This window comes from Talpa occidentalis, unplaced genomic scaffold, assembly GCF_014898055.3.
Source record: "Talpa occidentalis isolate TD23 unplaced genomic scaffold, MPIMG_talOcc4v2.1 talOcc4.16, whole genome shotgun sequence".
NCBI lineage: Eukaryota > Metazoa > Chordata > Mammalia > Eulipotyphla > Talpidae > Talpa > Talpa occidentalis.
This window is the reverse complement of record NW_023601653.1, coordinates 11,652,131-11,669,206: the sequence shown is the minus strand read 5'-3', so window position 1 is coordinate 11,669,206 and position 17,076 is coordinate 11,652,131. Positions and strand designations below refer to the sequence as shown.

Genomic DNA, 17,076 nt, shown 5'->3' with positions numbered 1-17,076 from the left:
TTGACTGCAATGTTGAAATATTGAAACATACAGTAAAGACTAAGAAGTCACAAAAACATTGCCACTGGGATTGCAGATGGCTACTTACCTGAAAATAAGTGAACATATTGCACTTCCATCATAGACCAGACATCAAAACTGGTAACAAAATATTATACAAAGCAATCAGATTAGATTTACCAGTTCCTTTTCCATAAAGTTTCTCTAGATTTGAATCTGCATTTTCTGGTTGTAAAACAATGTTCACTCGCTCAGCCGAAAACACCTCATAAAAAAAAAAATGTACAGAAACCATACTCCTAATTCTACAGTCTGAAAATATTCTTTCCCTACAGGCATCAACTATTTGAAAGCTTTTTCCTTTTTCCAACCTTTTTCCTTTTTCCAACCTTTTTCCTCCTCAGCATATGACTAGGATGTGAAACGCTCCTTCTGAGGCACTAAGTCCCATGTTCTCTAGTAAAGCCATGGGTGGGCCCATGTGAAAACCTTCTGGTTATTTCTGACCACACATCACATTAGCATCGCAGGTACAAGTATGAAAAGGGGCTTCCTATATAACATCTTAAAACAGAATTTGAAGAGCGAAAGGAACCTACACTGACAGGAGAGGGATGTGGTTGGGCATAGTGCTCAGCCTACAAGAATGAGAAATGAGAGGGAAAAGATTTTCAAGAAATGTATTTCTATTTTGAACTGACGTGTCCCCCTAAAATTCTTATGTTGAAACCCTAGCCTCTAAGGTGATAGTATTAGGAGGTAGGGCCTTCGGAGGTGGAGGTGATGAGGTGGTGAGGGTGGGCCCTCGTGAATGGGACTAATGCCCTCATAAATGAGCTCCCAGGGAGCTCTCAACCCCTCTCTTCTGCCTTGTGAAGACACTGGGAGAAGATGCCACTTATGAACCAGGGAGCAGAACCAACCTCACTGGGCACTGCACTGAAGCAGCTGGCACCCTGAACTTGGAATTCCCAGCCTCTGGAACTGTGAGAAATAATTTCTATTGTTTAAGTGCCCAGAATATGGTATCCTGTTAATAGCAGCCCAAACAGACTAACCACTTTTTTAATGAGGAAAGGAAACAAATTAAGGTAGCAAATTAAGTTAAAAGTATGTGGGACAAGAGTTGTTTGCTTCAAAATTGAAGAGTTATTTTTTAAAGAAGCAAAGTATGCAAGTGAGAGAATGGGGGAAAGCCACATACTTTTAATAGACATAGGTCAGAGCAGTTACCTAATTTACACAAGGTATCGCTTAGGCTGATGCCCAGCTGCTTCTTGATGAGCAAAGAGTTGGTGAGAGTGCATGCGATTTCCTTTATATCTATCACTTGTTTATAATATTCAATCGCTTTCTTCCTTATGAATCTAGAAAAGAGAAATTTCATTAGAGTTTGGCACTGAGGGAGCATGGCAGTCATTCGTTCAACGAGCAGTCACAGAAAAGGCGTCTGCATTGCTTATTATTAGGGAAGTGCAAATCAAATCCACAGAGAGATGTCACCTCACACTGGCTAGAATGGCCCTTATCCAAGAAATAATTCGTATGGGCAAGGATGTGCAGAAAAAGGAATCCTCCTGCACATTCAGTGGGAATGAAACTTGGTTGAGACACTACAGAAAACAGGATGGAGATCTGAGAAGATGGAGGAAGACCCCATCATCTTAGGATGTAATGGTTGAAGCCCCCTAGACATGGATGAGGTTGAGGGGCTCAGAGCAAGCATTGAGCCCAAGAACTGAACCCAAGAGAAAACCACTATTTGGACAGGAGGCTAGGATAGAAAGAGAAAACCGTAAGAGAAACTAAGAAGACACAATCTGAGAAGATCTCCGTGAGAAAAGGTTCCTCAGAAAGCAGGAGGGTGTGATTTCAGGAAGGGTGTGATTGACATCCTGGAGACAGAAGCGGGAGAGGGCCAACCAGCTCGAAGTGCAGAAGGACACAGTGGGACATCCTGATGGCAGACAAGATGGGTTTGGGTGGAGGTAAATGCCAAACAACAGTGAATGAGAATTGAGGAAGTAAATAAACTTGACCATGAAGAAGACAGTGATGGAAAGACAGCTGCCGATGATGGCTACAAAGTTGAGACAGAGTAGATGACATTTATCTCCCTGAGAACACCTCACTGTCCCTCTTACAAGGCAGTTTGTTAATTCTTCTCTGTCCTGTGTTTTTACTTTTAATTTTTTAATTTGACCTCATTTATCCAACCCTACCTTACCCCCATTCCAGATTCTCGGGGTCCCTGGTACCACCTCTGTAGAGCATGAGAGCTGTCTCAGGGTTCCTGGCCACCAGGACCAAGGATCTATATACATTTTGGAGGCATTTTCCTGATTGTTTCAGAAGGCTGACTGTTGACAGCGAGGCCCGGGAAGAAGGCATCCAAGTCTGGTCAGGTTCTCTGATACAGAGGCCATGCTGGAGAAACAGCTCAGCAATATGAGGTGTCTCATGACTCCACGCTCTAGCAGCTCTGGATTTGAGGTAGCACAGGCCGGGAAGTAGAGATGACTGTCACTATACTACCAGCTTAGATTTATTTTTTTTTTACAAGACAATGGTTCTATCAAGTCTTTTGCTTCTCTAAAGAAATTCCTGTTCTCTGCTCACTGAGTTGGTCTTAAAAGGATCAAAGAGAGGTTGATATGGTTCCACGTGCCTCAAAAATTACCCGCTGGAGAGCAAAATAACAAAAACTAAGCACTCAATGTTTTGAAATCTTTCGGTATATCTCAGGCTTTCTGTTAAGCACTTCACATGTAAGAAGATACAATTACCATCCTCATTTTACCAGTGAGGAATTGAATGAGATGTTAAGTCAGGGCCCAAGTTCTCACTGTCACTAAACAGCAGAAACAAAATTTGAACCCAGGTAACTGGATGCCAGAGTCCAGCATTCCCCAACACTGTAAATGCTGGTAATTTTACACTGAGATACTCCTTTACTTGGGCTACTCCTTTAAAAGTAAACTCTCTTAAATAAAGGTTAACTATTGATTTGCCCTTAAATGTTGAGATTACCAACATCACATTCTTCCCAGGAAAAAAAGCTGGAAGAGGTCACCTTCCTGGGGAGAGGTGAGAGGGAAATTTTCTTGAGGAAAGTAGAAGGTGACACAGGGAACAAGGAAGGGAGGGAGAGACGTTACAAACCCCAAAATTTCACAACTTCACAACTTAAGCTGGAGGGCCCATGGCCAGTCAGTCAGCTGAATCAGCTACAACAGCGTACAAGTCCAGCCAAAGGAGGGGAGTGGTGTATATGACTCTCTGTGGACTCAACAAGAGCCTTCTCCCATACAAACTGTCAAGAGAAGAAGTGGTCATGAGACAGGATGGGTCCCAGAACAGACAGGACAGGACTCAAGGACAAAACTTTGCTGTTCCCATGGCCAGGTAAACAAGAATCTAAAAACCTGATGAGGGCCTCCCCTGGCAGCTCAGGCGGCTGAGCGCAGCGCTATGAAGCTGTCCGCAGCTTCTGCAGGCGCGGCAGACCTCTCCTGTCTCGCCTGCTGCTCCCCTCAGCAGTGCTTTCAGTCCGTCTGCCTGTTCTGCTCCCCACTCTGTCTCTGGTGAATCCTCTCACCCTCCCGCACCTCTGGCCTGTACCCCGGTTCTTGTGCACATGAATAAATAAACCTATAATTTAAAAAAAATAGAAACTTGATGAATCTAGTCCTGAAACCTCTTCCTCACGGGTCTGTGGGTGATGCTGCAAGAGCAGTGGCATCAAACTCCTTTGTACCATTCTTTCTGCCAGAACCTCCACTCTCTCCAAGGGCTAAGAGATCCCCTTTGGTTTCCTTAAGGTTGGCAACTTGAAAAACAAATTAGGACCAAATCCACGGGCATGGTGAGGCCCTCAGACTTCTGAAGTCAAATAAGTGGCACTTGCCTAGTAGAGGGCCCCACACCTCCCTGCCACTGGTAGCTTTGGGGAGAAAGGAGACACGCTACTTATGTCATTTCATAAAAACTTACTTTTGATAATCTCTTAGTGGAAAAAACAGCAAATCAGCTAAAATTTCCAGAACTTCTCCAACTAGCATGTTCTTCTCGCCAAACAAACTTTTTCTTATATTTAAGCACTCGTGAAATTTTGTCATTGCAAGACAAGTGTTTCCAGTTGCTAATCTGAAAATAAAACATATGTGCATTATTTACTAGCATGATAAATGTGGCCTAGCTCCATCGTGCTATCAAAAATAACTCTCTTCAACATCCTTTATTTTATATAAAAATCTGTGCAGCAGAGCTGTTGGTAATAATAGAGATTTATAAGATGTGTGTGCAACAAGAGTGCCAGCTCAGCACTATCGGCATGTAGTACTGGATAATTAGCTCTGGGGCTGTCCTGGGCACTAGAGGGTGTTTCCAGTATCTACCCACTGGTTGTTAATAGCAGCCCCCAAGTTCTGACAATCAGAAGCTTCTCCAGACTCTGGTGGAGAACCACTGAACTTGGGGACGAAAATGCTGAAGTTCAGCATTTGAGACAATCAGTTAAGTGGGAAATGGATTGACAAGTATGGATTAAGTATATCAAACACCTAAAAGCTAACAATCAAAGCTAGTACAGAAAAGAAGACAATTCTCAAGAAAAAAATACATGTTTACATCAGGACACCTTCGGTGTATTTCATGTCAGCTTGGTCGCGGGGGTTGTTGTCCAACAAGCTGGAAATATCAGTAACATAATCCAGAATGTTGTTTTCTTTCAAGTACTCCTCAGATGCTGACTTTGCCAAGTTGTTCAGCACTTTGCCTGCAGGGAACACATTTTTGGTGGTGAAGGTGCTGCTTAAGCTTTTTTTCCCACGAAAGAGTTAAAATGCCAATAGGCAGAGGATTTACCATCATTTCTTCATCACTGCTCATGGCCAGGATTTTTTCTTACATCAGTTCCTGACCAATGCTCCATGGGAGTAAGTTTTCATATAACAAATCTGTGCGTGCACAGCAATTCTAGGGCCAAGGAGCTAAGACAAGAGATTGAAACCAAATTTGGAGTCTGTTTTGCAAATGAATGGGTCAGAAATAGAGTGAGAACGTGGATGGGGAGGAAGCAGTTGTTTCTGGTAGCCCTGTTCTCCAGGAGGCGGCTGGTGCAGTCTGGCGGTGAGAGAATTAAACTGAAACAGCCTTTAAAAAGGAAGCACATGGATCAGTCCCCAAAACCAGACAACAAATAAGAGGCTGGACCTAGATGTGCACTGTCCTGGGGACAGACTCTCAGCAAAGGCCAATATTTTACCCTTTTATGGAAAGTTGTATATTCTGATAATGATACAGACTCCTAACATAGAAAGTGTCCTCTTAAAAACCAAAGAAAAATCAATGTTTAAAAAATTTGCACAGGGTGTGGAAAAGAGCTTTTTAAGTGGTACTTTGTTATGGGAAGAGAAAAAAACATAACAATGTTCCCAGAAGGTGTTAGAATATTACTAACATGTGGGCCTCCCTGGTGGCGCAGCGGTTGAGCGCTGGGTTGCGAAGCTGCCCGCGGCCTCTGCGGCACCGGTTCGATCCCCGGCTGCTCATCGGCCATCGGAGGAGGGTCCCACATGGCGCGACAGACCTCTCCTGCCGCCCGCTGCTCCCCTCAGCAGTGTGCTTCGGTCCTTCTGCCTGCTCTGCTCCCCGCTCTGGCTCTGGTGAATTCTCTCACCCTCCCACGCTTCTGACTGTACCCAGTGCATGTATAAACAAACAAACAAAACAAATAAATAAATAAATAAAAACATGCCTCTATAAAAAAAAAAAATTTAAGAATATTACTAACATGAAAAAAAAAAAAGCAGATTTAATTCCCTGTGCTTAGGAATCCAGGTTCAATGATAAGGGATTACCATCAACTGATGAAGAAGCATTTATCCCTTCCACTCATGGCCTAGGGCCCACCCTTGGCCCACCCTTCCCCCACCCTTCCCCCACCACTGTGAGCCTGTGGGTGTCAGGGCAACCACAGACCACATCCTGGTCTCCCCACATCCAGTCTTCCCCACCCTGTAACATATCCTCCATGGAGCAGCAAAAGTGAGTTCCAAACAGAAGCCACACGTGCCACCCGCACCCTAAATCCCCACAATGGCTTCCCCTGAACTGAGAATACAACACAGATGCCGGTTGAGCCCCTAGTCCTGGGCCCTTTGGGTCCAGAGCCCTCCACACTGTGCTCACCCAGTCTCTGTACATCGCCGGAGCAAAATCCTCTCGTGCCTCTGCACTTGCCATGCCCTTGCCCTCTCACAGATGACCCTGCAGCCTGTCAGCTCTCAGCCTAAATGTCCCCATTCTGAGAAACGCGTCTCTGCGCAGAGGTCAGAGGGTGATCACACATACCTAGCCAGCACGGCCTGCTGCACACCTCGGGACAGAGGTCTCCATCAGTGAAATGTTGTAATAGTTGGGGGCTGTACTGACCTGGAATTCTTGATCCGTTGCCTTCCTGAGTGCTGTGTGTCACCCCCTTTGAGAGCTGATTATTGATTCTGTCCTGGTCACCGTGCAGGACTCAACAGGTGCTTGGTAGTTCTTGAACCAGTGAGGCCCTGGTCGGGATGGAGTCCTCACCCCCACCCCATCCCTCTTCATCTGCACGCCCGGGTCCTGAATCCCTGCCTGAGCCGTGTGGGGACACTGAAAAGCCAGTGTTTCCCCTTCAAGCTGCTGCTAATGACCCCGCGCCTTGAGCATCCACGTTCACCTCCAAAAATCCTGGACAGCGAGGATTTACAGACAGGATCTAAGGTCAGAGGGTCTGGGCCAAACTCCCAGTCCCAGCTATGCTCCCAATGGAAGTTAAAGTCATTTAATCTCTCTGACCTTCAGCTTCCCATCTGTAAACTGGGAGTAACAACACATTCTACACGAGGTGTATTGGAAGATAAAAGAGATCACAAGCTAATAGGCCTTCCATTGAATAAGCATCCAGCAGGTGATAACAATTACCATAAAAATAAATTTATAGATGAGACTCGAGAGGGTAAATAGCTTGCCCAAGGTGACCTTGCTCTGTAGCCTTGGTGGTAGATTGCAAAATTTCTCCATGACAGCCTGCACCAGGGTCCCCCCAGGCTTCCTTCCTTCAAGAGGTGGAATCTTGCTCTACCTGCACACGAAGGCTGGGGACGTGCTCGGACCAGCCGAGCAGAGCGGAGGAGTGTTTGGCCAGCGCTGCGCCCAAGTATGAACCACTGGTGAATGGGCTCAGCTACCCTCCTGGGGACATTCACCCTTCATCCCATCTGGCACCCAGTCAGGTGCCAGACATCAAAAAGAAGGTCTCAAGACCAGCCCGCCTACTGGGCCCTACCAGCTGACCTTGAGCACATGCATGAGCCCACCCTGGACAGGAGGGACCCCCATCCACCCACAGACCCCTGGGCAATAATAAATGGCTACTGTCTTAAGTCAGAGTTTGGAGTTGTTTGTTACGCAGTAAAAGTTAATTGATAGTTGTTTAACTATAACACAGTAGAGCCCTTTAGTCTGAGTGGAATCAGCAGGTCAAGTATGCTGAATACCCCAGTTCCATGGGCACCCTTTGCCTCTCCCCTGCAGTGGGACTACAGCAGCCCTGGGCATCAAGAGAATAAAATAATGGCACCTCTCTCGTGGCACAACTTACCCACCAGCCAGCACCCATCCAGGGGCTTTTCAGTCACTTATAAATGCTTTCAGCCTCACAACAACCTGCAACATAGGTGCCATTGTGATTCCTCCCTTCCAAATATGAAAACTGTGACCCAAACAGGCTGGCATATGTCTGCAGACACAGAACTAGATGTGGACAGGTGGGATTTGAACCCAGAAAGTTGAGCTCTGAATGGCCCCCTTCCTGATCGAAGCCTTTTTTTCTGAGGCGCATCACAAGCACCCGGGGCCATCTGAAAGGGTGGCCTGCCGGAAGAGTGCTTTTCTGGCTAACTCTCTTGTGCCAATCACTGCCCCCAAAATCAAGCCAACAAAGCACACATATCCTCTCCTGTCTTTTTGTGGGGAGACTCCCCCCCCCCCGCTGTGTCCGCCATTACCTTTTTGCTTCACTAAGTCCTGGTTGTCTGTTAAGTTGCTTGACGAAAATTCCATCATTTTCAACCATGCTTTCTGGAAATACTGGAACCCTTCCTGGGTCAACCCTAACTCCAGGTAGAGTTCTCCAATAGTGTTCTGCACCTTGACGAGCATTTCCCTCATGGATTGAATCTGTACAAAATGGGAAAGAAACCCCCCCTGAGGAGACACAGCATTGCCCCATCAGGCAAGACCGTTGACACCTGCCTGAGGAAGGCTCAATTTGTAATGACTTTGCCAAAGATGGCACATGTCACAGCAATTCCAAATATTTACAAAACAATGAGTTTATTGAAAGATGTTGCAAACAGAAAATTAATTTTGGAAAATGTTTTCATAGGTTGCTAGTTAGTGGCAATAAGAATGTTTGAAGGATGCCATGATGATGTCTTGCACATATTAAAGGTGCCAGAGGAGGGATTATCCAGAATTCAAGTGCACACCTAAAAACACTGCCCATGTGACCTGGAATTCCAGTGTGGCCAGTACAGCTCCTGATCAGCTACACCCCTGCTGCATAAACAGAAGGCCCTTCAAAACTGCTTCCTTTGCTTTCCTGCCGCCAGCAGCACCTACTGTGAAAACCAGTGGGAGGGTAGTGAGACCTACTTTTCTCTTAACAAACACACCATTTAAATCAGAGCTTCTAGACCTGAGCAGCACTGGACACTGGGCAGGAAGACCCTGTGCTATGGGGCCCTGTGCTGCCTGCTATTTAGCAGCATGCCTGGCCTCTGTGCCCACTGGCTGCCAGCAGCAATACCCCCAAGTGGGGATGAGCAAAAATATCTCTAGCAATGCCAAATATTTCCAGGTGTGCGAAGGGGTGGGCAGGGGGGTGCCTCCCAGTTACAATCCACTGCACTAAAATTTTGAAATGAGGGCCTCGCTTGTGGCTAGGAGTTAAGTCTCAGTGCTATCACCACTACAACCTGAGTTCCATGCCTGGCCAGGGAGCTGACCCACATGGCGCAGCAGACCTCTCCTGTGTTGCCCGCTGCTCCCCTCAGCAGTGTATTTCAGTAGATCCACCTTTTCTGCTCCCCACTCTGTCTCTGGTGAATCCTCTCACCCCCACACACACACTTCTGGCCTACACCCCAGTTCTTCTATGAAAAAATAAATAAAATTTTGAAGGAACCTAATCTGAAAAAATCATAAAAGTGGCATAGCAGAGAATATATACATCACATCTTTTTCCCTCAAGAATGCTCAAGAATGTCAGCACATGGTTCAAAGTAGTCATCAGTGCCTAAGAGTTTCAGAATTTCTCTTTTGGAAATGTCTTCAGAAAATTCTTCTCGTTGTTTCCATGGTGGCTTATTTCAAAGAATTGTTGCAAAAATATTTTGAGAATAAAATCATAAGGTTAATGCCTCTGAAAGGAAGGTTTGAAAGTGGGAAAATCTCTTGGAATGTCTAAGCTTTGGCACCACTCCCTCAAAGCCAGCCTCACCCCCTCACAATGGCGTATTTCCAGAGGTGAGCTTCATCACTGACACAGAGGTTGGCAGGGACTTACGGCTAGCCTGGGAGTTCCTTGAGGGCAGAAACTGGGTCTGCCTAGCTCTCTGCTATCAGTTTGCTCTCTGCTGTCACACCAACCCCCAGCACAGCGCTTGGGACAAACAAGATCCTCAAAAAAATGTTAGTTGAGTGAATGGATGAATGAGTAAATGAATGAGTCAGTGGATGGATGAGTGAATGAATGAATTAATGAATGAATGACTGCATCAGGCACTCAATGATTACTTAATAAAATAATTGGTGCTATTCAGACATGTTGGTGATGAAAATGCAGACCTCATGGGGAAAATAAATTAGCATGATAGAAATTCCACAATTATCAGATACCAGAGAATCATTACGTTCTATTCCCGGAAAGGTGAAACAGTGATCAAAATAGCTTAAATCAAATTTTTCTATGATTTCTAACCTGCGCTCAGTTTCTTTGTAACTCATTGGTCATAATAACAAAATAGCTACCAGTCTTAAGACCTTACTACATGCCAACTAAATATACTATGTATACTTTCTTACTTTGTATACTTTCTTACTTGACTCTGTTAATAGCCCCACACAACAGGCATAAGAATCTTCAACAATGAGAACTCACTGAGTTAGAAGTTAGAAGTCTTGCCAAGGTCACAGAGCAGTAAGTGCCAAGGCACTTAAGATCTGGCTCAGTTCAAACAGCCCGTGTGCTACTCACTACCTTCTAAGGAGAAGAAGTACATGCAAGTTTAAGTTGACTTGTTGATCCATTCATCATATTTGCAAAGTCCCCACAGGTTAGGCTATGGCATGGAGGATACATAAATTGGTAAATGAGCATGGTCTCGGCCATAGAAGGACTTGCAAGTTGAGTCTCATAAATCTCTTTGTAAGAATTCCTTCTGTGAAGATGTGTGTCAACACAGAGGGCAGAGCTATATGAAAATCTGAAGGTCTTTGTTTCAAAAGAAAAACAGTTTGTCTCAAGTTACACTGCTCAGGAAATACAGATGCTACTGAAATCAGTAAAAATTTATAATTTTATAAAGGCAGTTAAATGTCAGTGAAAGCATGGTTGTAGAAGTAACACTTCCATTGTATTCAACAAAGATCAAAGTTTACATTTCAGAAAAAGTAAATCAATACAGGGAGAAGATAATCAATTAACTTTTCCCAATATTTTCATGAAATTACAACTAAGTCTTTAATGGGTGGTTTGAGTTCATTTCAACCCACTACTACATTTCCCTTTTTGCTTCATGAATGTTGTCTTTTCCCCCAAAAAAATGACACCTATTGGTATTCATTCATTCTATAATGGCTCCTCCTTATTTACTGCTTGTTAGCATTAATGCACAGTTTAGCAAATAAAAAATCACAACCAGAACAATGCTAACTCTGTTAAAAAAACAACACAGTGATCAGTAGAAGGTGCAGGAAGCAGTAGGAGGGAAAGGGAGAGGGCCTGACCCTGACAGTGGGAAGGTCACTAGAAATGTGGTGGTGGGTGAGCTGAGGCCTAGACACACATAAAAGAGAAGTTGCATCCCTTAAACTTATGTAGTTCAGGGGCCTCCCTGGTGGCTCAGGGGTTAAAGTCTCAGCACATTCAACCTATCTCCTGCCAGGGAGCTAATCCACATAATAACAAGGCTCAGCAGACCTCTCCTGTCTCACCGATACTCCCCTCAGCAGTGGATTTCAGTCAATACTCTATATCTGGTGAATCCTCTCACCTCCCCGCTCTGGCCTACACTCCAGTTCTTATATGCATAAATAAATAAAATAAATCTTTTTAAAAAATTATGTAGTTCAGTAAATCAATGGAAAATCAATAAAATTATTTTATATATACATATTATATATAGTACATCACATATGTGTATGCACAGTTTGGGGGATGGATTAAAATCACAGCTTTATCACTGATGAACATAACTGACTCCTCTATTCTGGACTAAATCATAAAGTAACAAAGGTAAATTGTATCTGAAAACAGCTAATACAAAAGGAATAACATTTGAAGGGTTTACAATTATATCTCACTTTACCTTCACTAACATGTCCTCGACATCCAAGAATAATTCTCTTGCTTCTTTGATCTTGCCCATGAACTTCAAAAATCTCCCAATAAAGAACAATAATCGGCATTTATCAGTGGGAGTAACCTCAAAGAGCCTGCATTCCAGCACTAAAAGGGAAAGAAAGGTAAATAATACTGAAGCATATTTGAAAGGAACAAGGAGGACCCACTGCTTAATCTTGAATCATGAGTTAAATACATCATCCATCTTTCTGTGTTTCTCTCTCAAATTATGAGTATTTTGCTTTTATTAAGGTTTATATGCATTACCAAGTATTTTAAACTTGGGCATGAAAAACTATAATTATTTAAAATAATGTTGTTGGTATGTAAACTTCTAAAGCTAGAAAGAAGGAAAAAGTATATTTCTCTAGTTCAATCTGGGTATTATTATAATTAACTTGGGGGGAGATTTTCAGGCAAGGAGAAAAAGGCATTTAAATATCTTACACAATTCTGCCCTCTGTTGTGACTATTTTGAATTACTGGATTTAATGGAAAGAACAAAATACAGAGCAAACTGTGTGTGTGTGTGTGTTGTGTGTTATTATACACCAACATATTGTAAATAAACAGAATTTTTGAACTTGAAGACCTAATTAAATACATAGTACTACAAAGTTATCATTTTCAGAATCACTCTTACCAAACATCCCAATATTTAAATTTCTACATTTGTCCATTTGCTACATTTCAAGTTATTTCATCTATTGAATTGAATGTATTTGATACAAACACAGTCCTTGTTTTTCATCCATGCCTTTGCTCAAGCTGTAGACCACCCAGACCTTGAATACCATCCTGCTTTCTTTCTGCCAACTTGTCTGTGGATGTCCATTCACACCCAGAGCAAATATTTAACAAGCATCTACAATGAATGAAGCAGCTTCTCAGCTCCAAACCCCAAGCAGAACAGACGAGGCTGCAGCCCCCAATTATTTCCTTGGAGCAACTGTTAGAAATTAAATAAGCCACAGGATGTCAATACTTTTAAGACTTTGGATAGAGATTGCCAAAGTGGAGATATATAGATGCCCAATATGAGCTGATCCAATATAAATTCTTACTGTTACATGAACTAGTACCTATTTCTTTATGCCTTCACCAATATCATTCTTGTTTCCCAAAATCATTGCCAATGTGGTACCGAAAAATAACATTTTAAATTGTTTTAATTTTCCTTTCTTTACTAGCAAAACAAAACACCGAAATGTATTTATTAATAATTTAAATGTTTTTCACCAACTCTGAGAAAACATCAACTGCAAAATAAAGCCCTATTTCAGAAATGTTAGGTTTTGATAAGCCTCCTTCTTAGAACCAATGAAATCTGGTATTTCTTCTTCAGTGAATTAATTCCTCCAATGACCATAACCATTTACTAAGCCCCTGAATACCTGCAGTGGGCCAGGCACCATCCTGGTAAGTAGAGAAAGGATGAGCCCAAACAGACCTGGGTGCTGCCAGCTGGGCTGTCAGAGGAGGTGGGGAGTGGGGAGAAAGATAATCATATAAACAAATATAAATAAATTAGGACTATGATAAGAACCACCAAAAAGAAGGTGACATGAACTGGGGAAGGTTTCTCCATGGCAGTGACAACTGAGCTGAGAATTTAAAAAAGAATAGAAGGTTGGGCACCCCCTGGTGGCTCACGCTGTTGAGCGCCGCAATGTGAAGCTGTCTGTAGCCTCCGCAGCACCGGTTCAATCCCGGCCAGCCGGCGAGGGTCCCACATGGCACAGCAGACCTCTCCTGTCTCGCCCGCTGTTCCCCTCAGTGGTGTATTTCATCAGTCTGTCTGTTCTGTTCCCCGCTCTGTCTCTGGTGAATCCTCTCACCCTCCTACGCATCTGGCTTGTACCCCGGTTCTTGTATAAAATAAATCTTAAAAAAAAAAAAGAATAGAAGGTTTTGAGATAAAATGTGGGAAATTCTGGATAGAGGCTCTAGGGCAGGAAGGCATGACCCGACAGAGTTGACAGACAGAGGCTGAAGAGCAGAGAGAGCAAGTACAAATATGAGTGGAAGGACATTTCTGGCAGAAGGAACTGCTGGTGCCAAGGTCCAAAGGCAGGAGGTAACTAAAGGATGGAAAGAGGTCCAAGTGACTGGCACCTAAAGGTCAAGAGGAAGAATCTTACAAGATAATGCTACCCAAACATGCAGGGGTCAGATTATACAAGGCATTGTCAGGTAAGCTGAGAAGTTTAGTTTTCAGTACAAGTGCATCAGCAGGGCATTGAAGCAGTCAGTCTGGGAAGTAACGTGATCAAGCTGACATTCTTAAAAGTTCATCCTGACTACTAAGCGGATGTTATAGGGATAAAAACAAAAGTAGCAAAGACTAGTCACAAAGCTGTTACAATAGGCCACATAAGGTCAATGTTTATAGTAGCATTATAACCATCAAAAGCTGGAAGAAACTCAAATATCCTTCATAGATGAATAGACTGTATGTCATTGATACAAAGGAATATTATTCAGCAACAAAAATAAATGAGGCAGTTATTAAAAAGACCTGGAAGAACTGTAAAGACCTATCATTAGCCTTCACAACTGTGTACAGCAGCCGTGACACCTGGATAAAAGCAAAGGTGCTGAAGGACAAACATAATTTTAAGAAACATTTAGAATGTAAAAAATGTCAGGACTCAGTGATGAAATCGATTTGAGAAGGGACTAAGGAAAGAAAAGTGTTGTGGATTAATCCAAAGTGGTAAATTGAGAGATGGTCCCTGGAAGAGAATTTAAATTTTGAGGGATGCTCCTGAGTTTAGTTTCAGACTTTGAGGTTAGAGGAGCTTTGGAGATTAGCCACATGGAGAGGTAGGCAGGCACTTGAGTATGTGGATCTGGGGCTCAGAAGACAAGTGTGATTGGGATGAAACCTGGACATCAAGGACACGTGTACAGTGAAATCAGCTGCGGAAGAAGAGCCTTAAGGAGCTCTAACACAGAGAAGCCAGGAAGAAAAGGAGGAAGAGAGATAAGAGACAGAAAAGGAGCAGTCAGAGGGCTCCAACAGGAGTCAGGGGGAGGGTATATCAGCAAAGTCAAGGGCCAGAGTGTCTGGAAGAGGCAGGCATGTTCAGAAAGATCCGTTGATGTTAACAAGTCAAAGACTGAAATATTCTCTGGATGGTCTCAAGATCTCACCTATTTTTACTGAAAAGTTCACCAGTGCCTTTTGTTGATTTTAATGGCATTTTACATATGAGAAATATTCCTCCTTTGTCTGCTATATGCATTACAAGCATTTTTCCCAGCTACTCATTTGCCCTATAACTGTGTTCCTGATTTTCTCTTTTGCTCTGTGTTGTTTGTTTTTGTTTTACATATAGAAAGTCCATGTTTTATTCAGATAAATTTTTTTTTTTTTTAAAGATTTATTTATTTATTTATTTATACAAGCACTGGGTACAGTCAGAATCGCGGGAGGGTGAGAGAATTCACCAGAGCCAGAGCCGGGAGCAGAGCAGGCGGAAGGACCGAAGTACACTGCTGAGGGGAGCAGCGGGCGGCAGGAGAGGTCTGCGCGCCATGTGGGACCCTCCTCTGGTGGCCGGGGAGCAGCCGGGGATGGAATCGGCGCTGCAGAGGCTGCGGGCAGCTTCGCAACCCAGCGCTCAACCGCTGCGCCACCGGGGAGGCCCTTATTCAGATAAATTTATCACTCATCTTCACAATTTACCCTTTTGTTTTCTTGCTTAGACTCTTCTCCAGTTTCTTATAATTTTTTAAATATAACATTTCATTTCCTTATATGTAACTCTAATCTTTCTGGAATTTATTTTGGGGTAAGGTAACTTAATTTTATATCAAATAGTGGGCCATTATTATCAAGGCATTATTTATTTGATAAACCACCTGATTTTTTTTTCTAATATGGAAAAAGCTGCCATCTCTTGCAAAGCGTAATAAAGGTCCAATAATTTTCAAAACCAAAATTCTTAATTTAGTAGCCCAAGCCAAAGTCTCAGTTCCTTTTTGAAGATTTCATAACTATAACTGATAGAAGACTGCTTTTCCTTTCTTCTCTTTTTTGTCCAAATGCTTCTCTTTTTGATCTTATTCTTTCTTCTGTTTTTTTTTCCTTCTGTTTTGAAGTGTCCTTTTCAGCGGAACTAGATGAATAAGACCTTTTTCTTTTTGTAAAGCTTGATCTTCACTTCACCTCTTGCTCCTCTTCGGTTACTCTTTCTTTTTTCTTGCAGTGCCGGCAATTTATTCCATTCTTTATTCTCTTCATCACTCTCTTTGTTCCTTGTGTTGCTGACACAAGGAAAATTGTGTCCCTTTTAGGGTCCACTCAAAGAAAATTGTGACATTCAAGAGTTAGGTGACAAGGTATCCACCCTGTTGACAGCCCGTGGGACTCTGTTCTCACTGTGACCCTAGGTTGTAAATGTCCTGCTCCCCTTCCTTCTCAAAATAACATTTTTTTTTTCATAATACTGGAAGCTGGAAGCCTAAGATCAAGACACAAGTAGGTTCTTGTCTGGTGAGGACCCACTTCCCGGTCCAGATCAGACCCAGGTATAGTCAGAAGAAATCAAGAAGTGACAGAGCCTCTCAATCAGGTGGATGGTGGCCCTTCTGCCCTGGGAGGACACAGGGAGAAGATGATGCTTTTGTTGCCAGTAGTATTTTATTATTATTACTATTATAGTTTCATAATATGTTTAAATAATATGACATTCAAATTGCCCTAATTATTTTAAGCTCTTATTTGCACTTTAGAATTATTGTGAAAATTTAGATGTTTCCCAAGCCTTGGGCTTTCCATTAGAATTGTCTTGCCTCTGTTCCCCAGTTCAGCTGGGGAAGAATTGAGAGCTTTACACATTGAGCTGTCCCATTCTAAATATGGTATGTCTTGCTACATTCTGAAATCTTAGTTTCTGTAAATCTGAAGCTTCTAAATAAAAATATTGGACACATTTCTTGTTAAATTTATTCAGAGTTATTTCATGTTTTCTGTGTCGTTGCAAATTGCATTTTGCTCTTTTTATTTTTCTGTAGAGCCACCTTTTTAATGTTTACTAAACAATTCTGTGTCGTTTATCCAAAATATTTAAAGGTTTCTGAAGAAATGAAGGGCAAAAAACTTCTTACCTGAGTTCATGAAAAGTTGGTACTGTTCATTCACGTGTTCCAGAGAAGCTATTAAAACCGGTCCAACCACAGAAGAAATCCTCTAGGCTCAAAGACCTCTCCATGGGTCATCAATCAGAGATGCCGCTGCCCCAGGAGAACCCGAAAAGGAGGGGTAACCCTGGCATCTCCGGGGCCGACGCCAAGCCTCCCGGGAAGAGCCAGCAGCCAACCTAAGGCGGAGTTGGCCTGCCTGTTCTCGTAGCGGCCACCAGGGGGAGCCAACGCACACAGTCCGCTGGGAGGCGCTGAAA

The 17,076-nt window shown here is 43.1% G+C and overlaps 1 protein-coding gene across 6 annotated transcripts in view; it reads right to left on the bottom strand.

Moving 5' to 3' along the window:
* Nucleotides 1-17,076, bottom strand: part of LOC119247363 (putative tetratricopeptide repeat protein 41) — a 54,775-nt gene that overhangs the window by 10,812 nt on the left and 26,887 nt on the right. For 5 of the 6 annotated variants that reach the window (XM_037513747.2, XM_037513745.2, XM_037513744.2 and 2 more), the window contains 5 exons: nucleotides 11,634-11,773; nucleotides 8,049-8,220; nucleotides 4,630-4,777; nucleotides 3,994-4,146; nucleotides 1,234-1,367 (listed from right to left, as the gene is read on the bottom strand). In XM_037513747.2, coding sequence (XP_037369644.1) covers nucleotides 1,234-1,367; nucleotides 3,994-4,146; nucleotides 4,630-4,777; nucleotides 8,049-8,220; nucleotides 11,634-11,773 — 747 coding nt within the window. The remainder of the gene's footprint in view (nucleotides 1-1,233; nucleotides 1,368-3,993; nucleotides 4,147-4,629; nucleotides 4,778-8,048; nucleotides 8,221-11,633; nucleotides 11,774-17,076) is intronic. The other variant, XM_037513749.2, reaches the window with a different exon arrangement.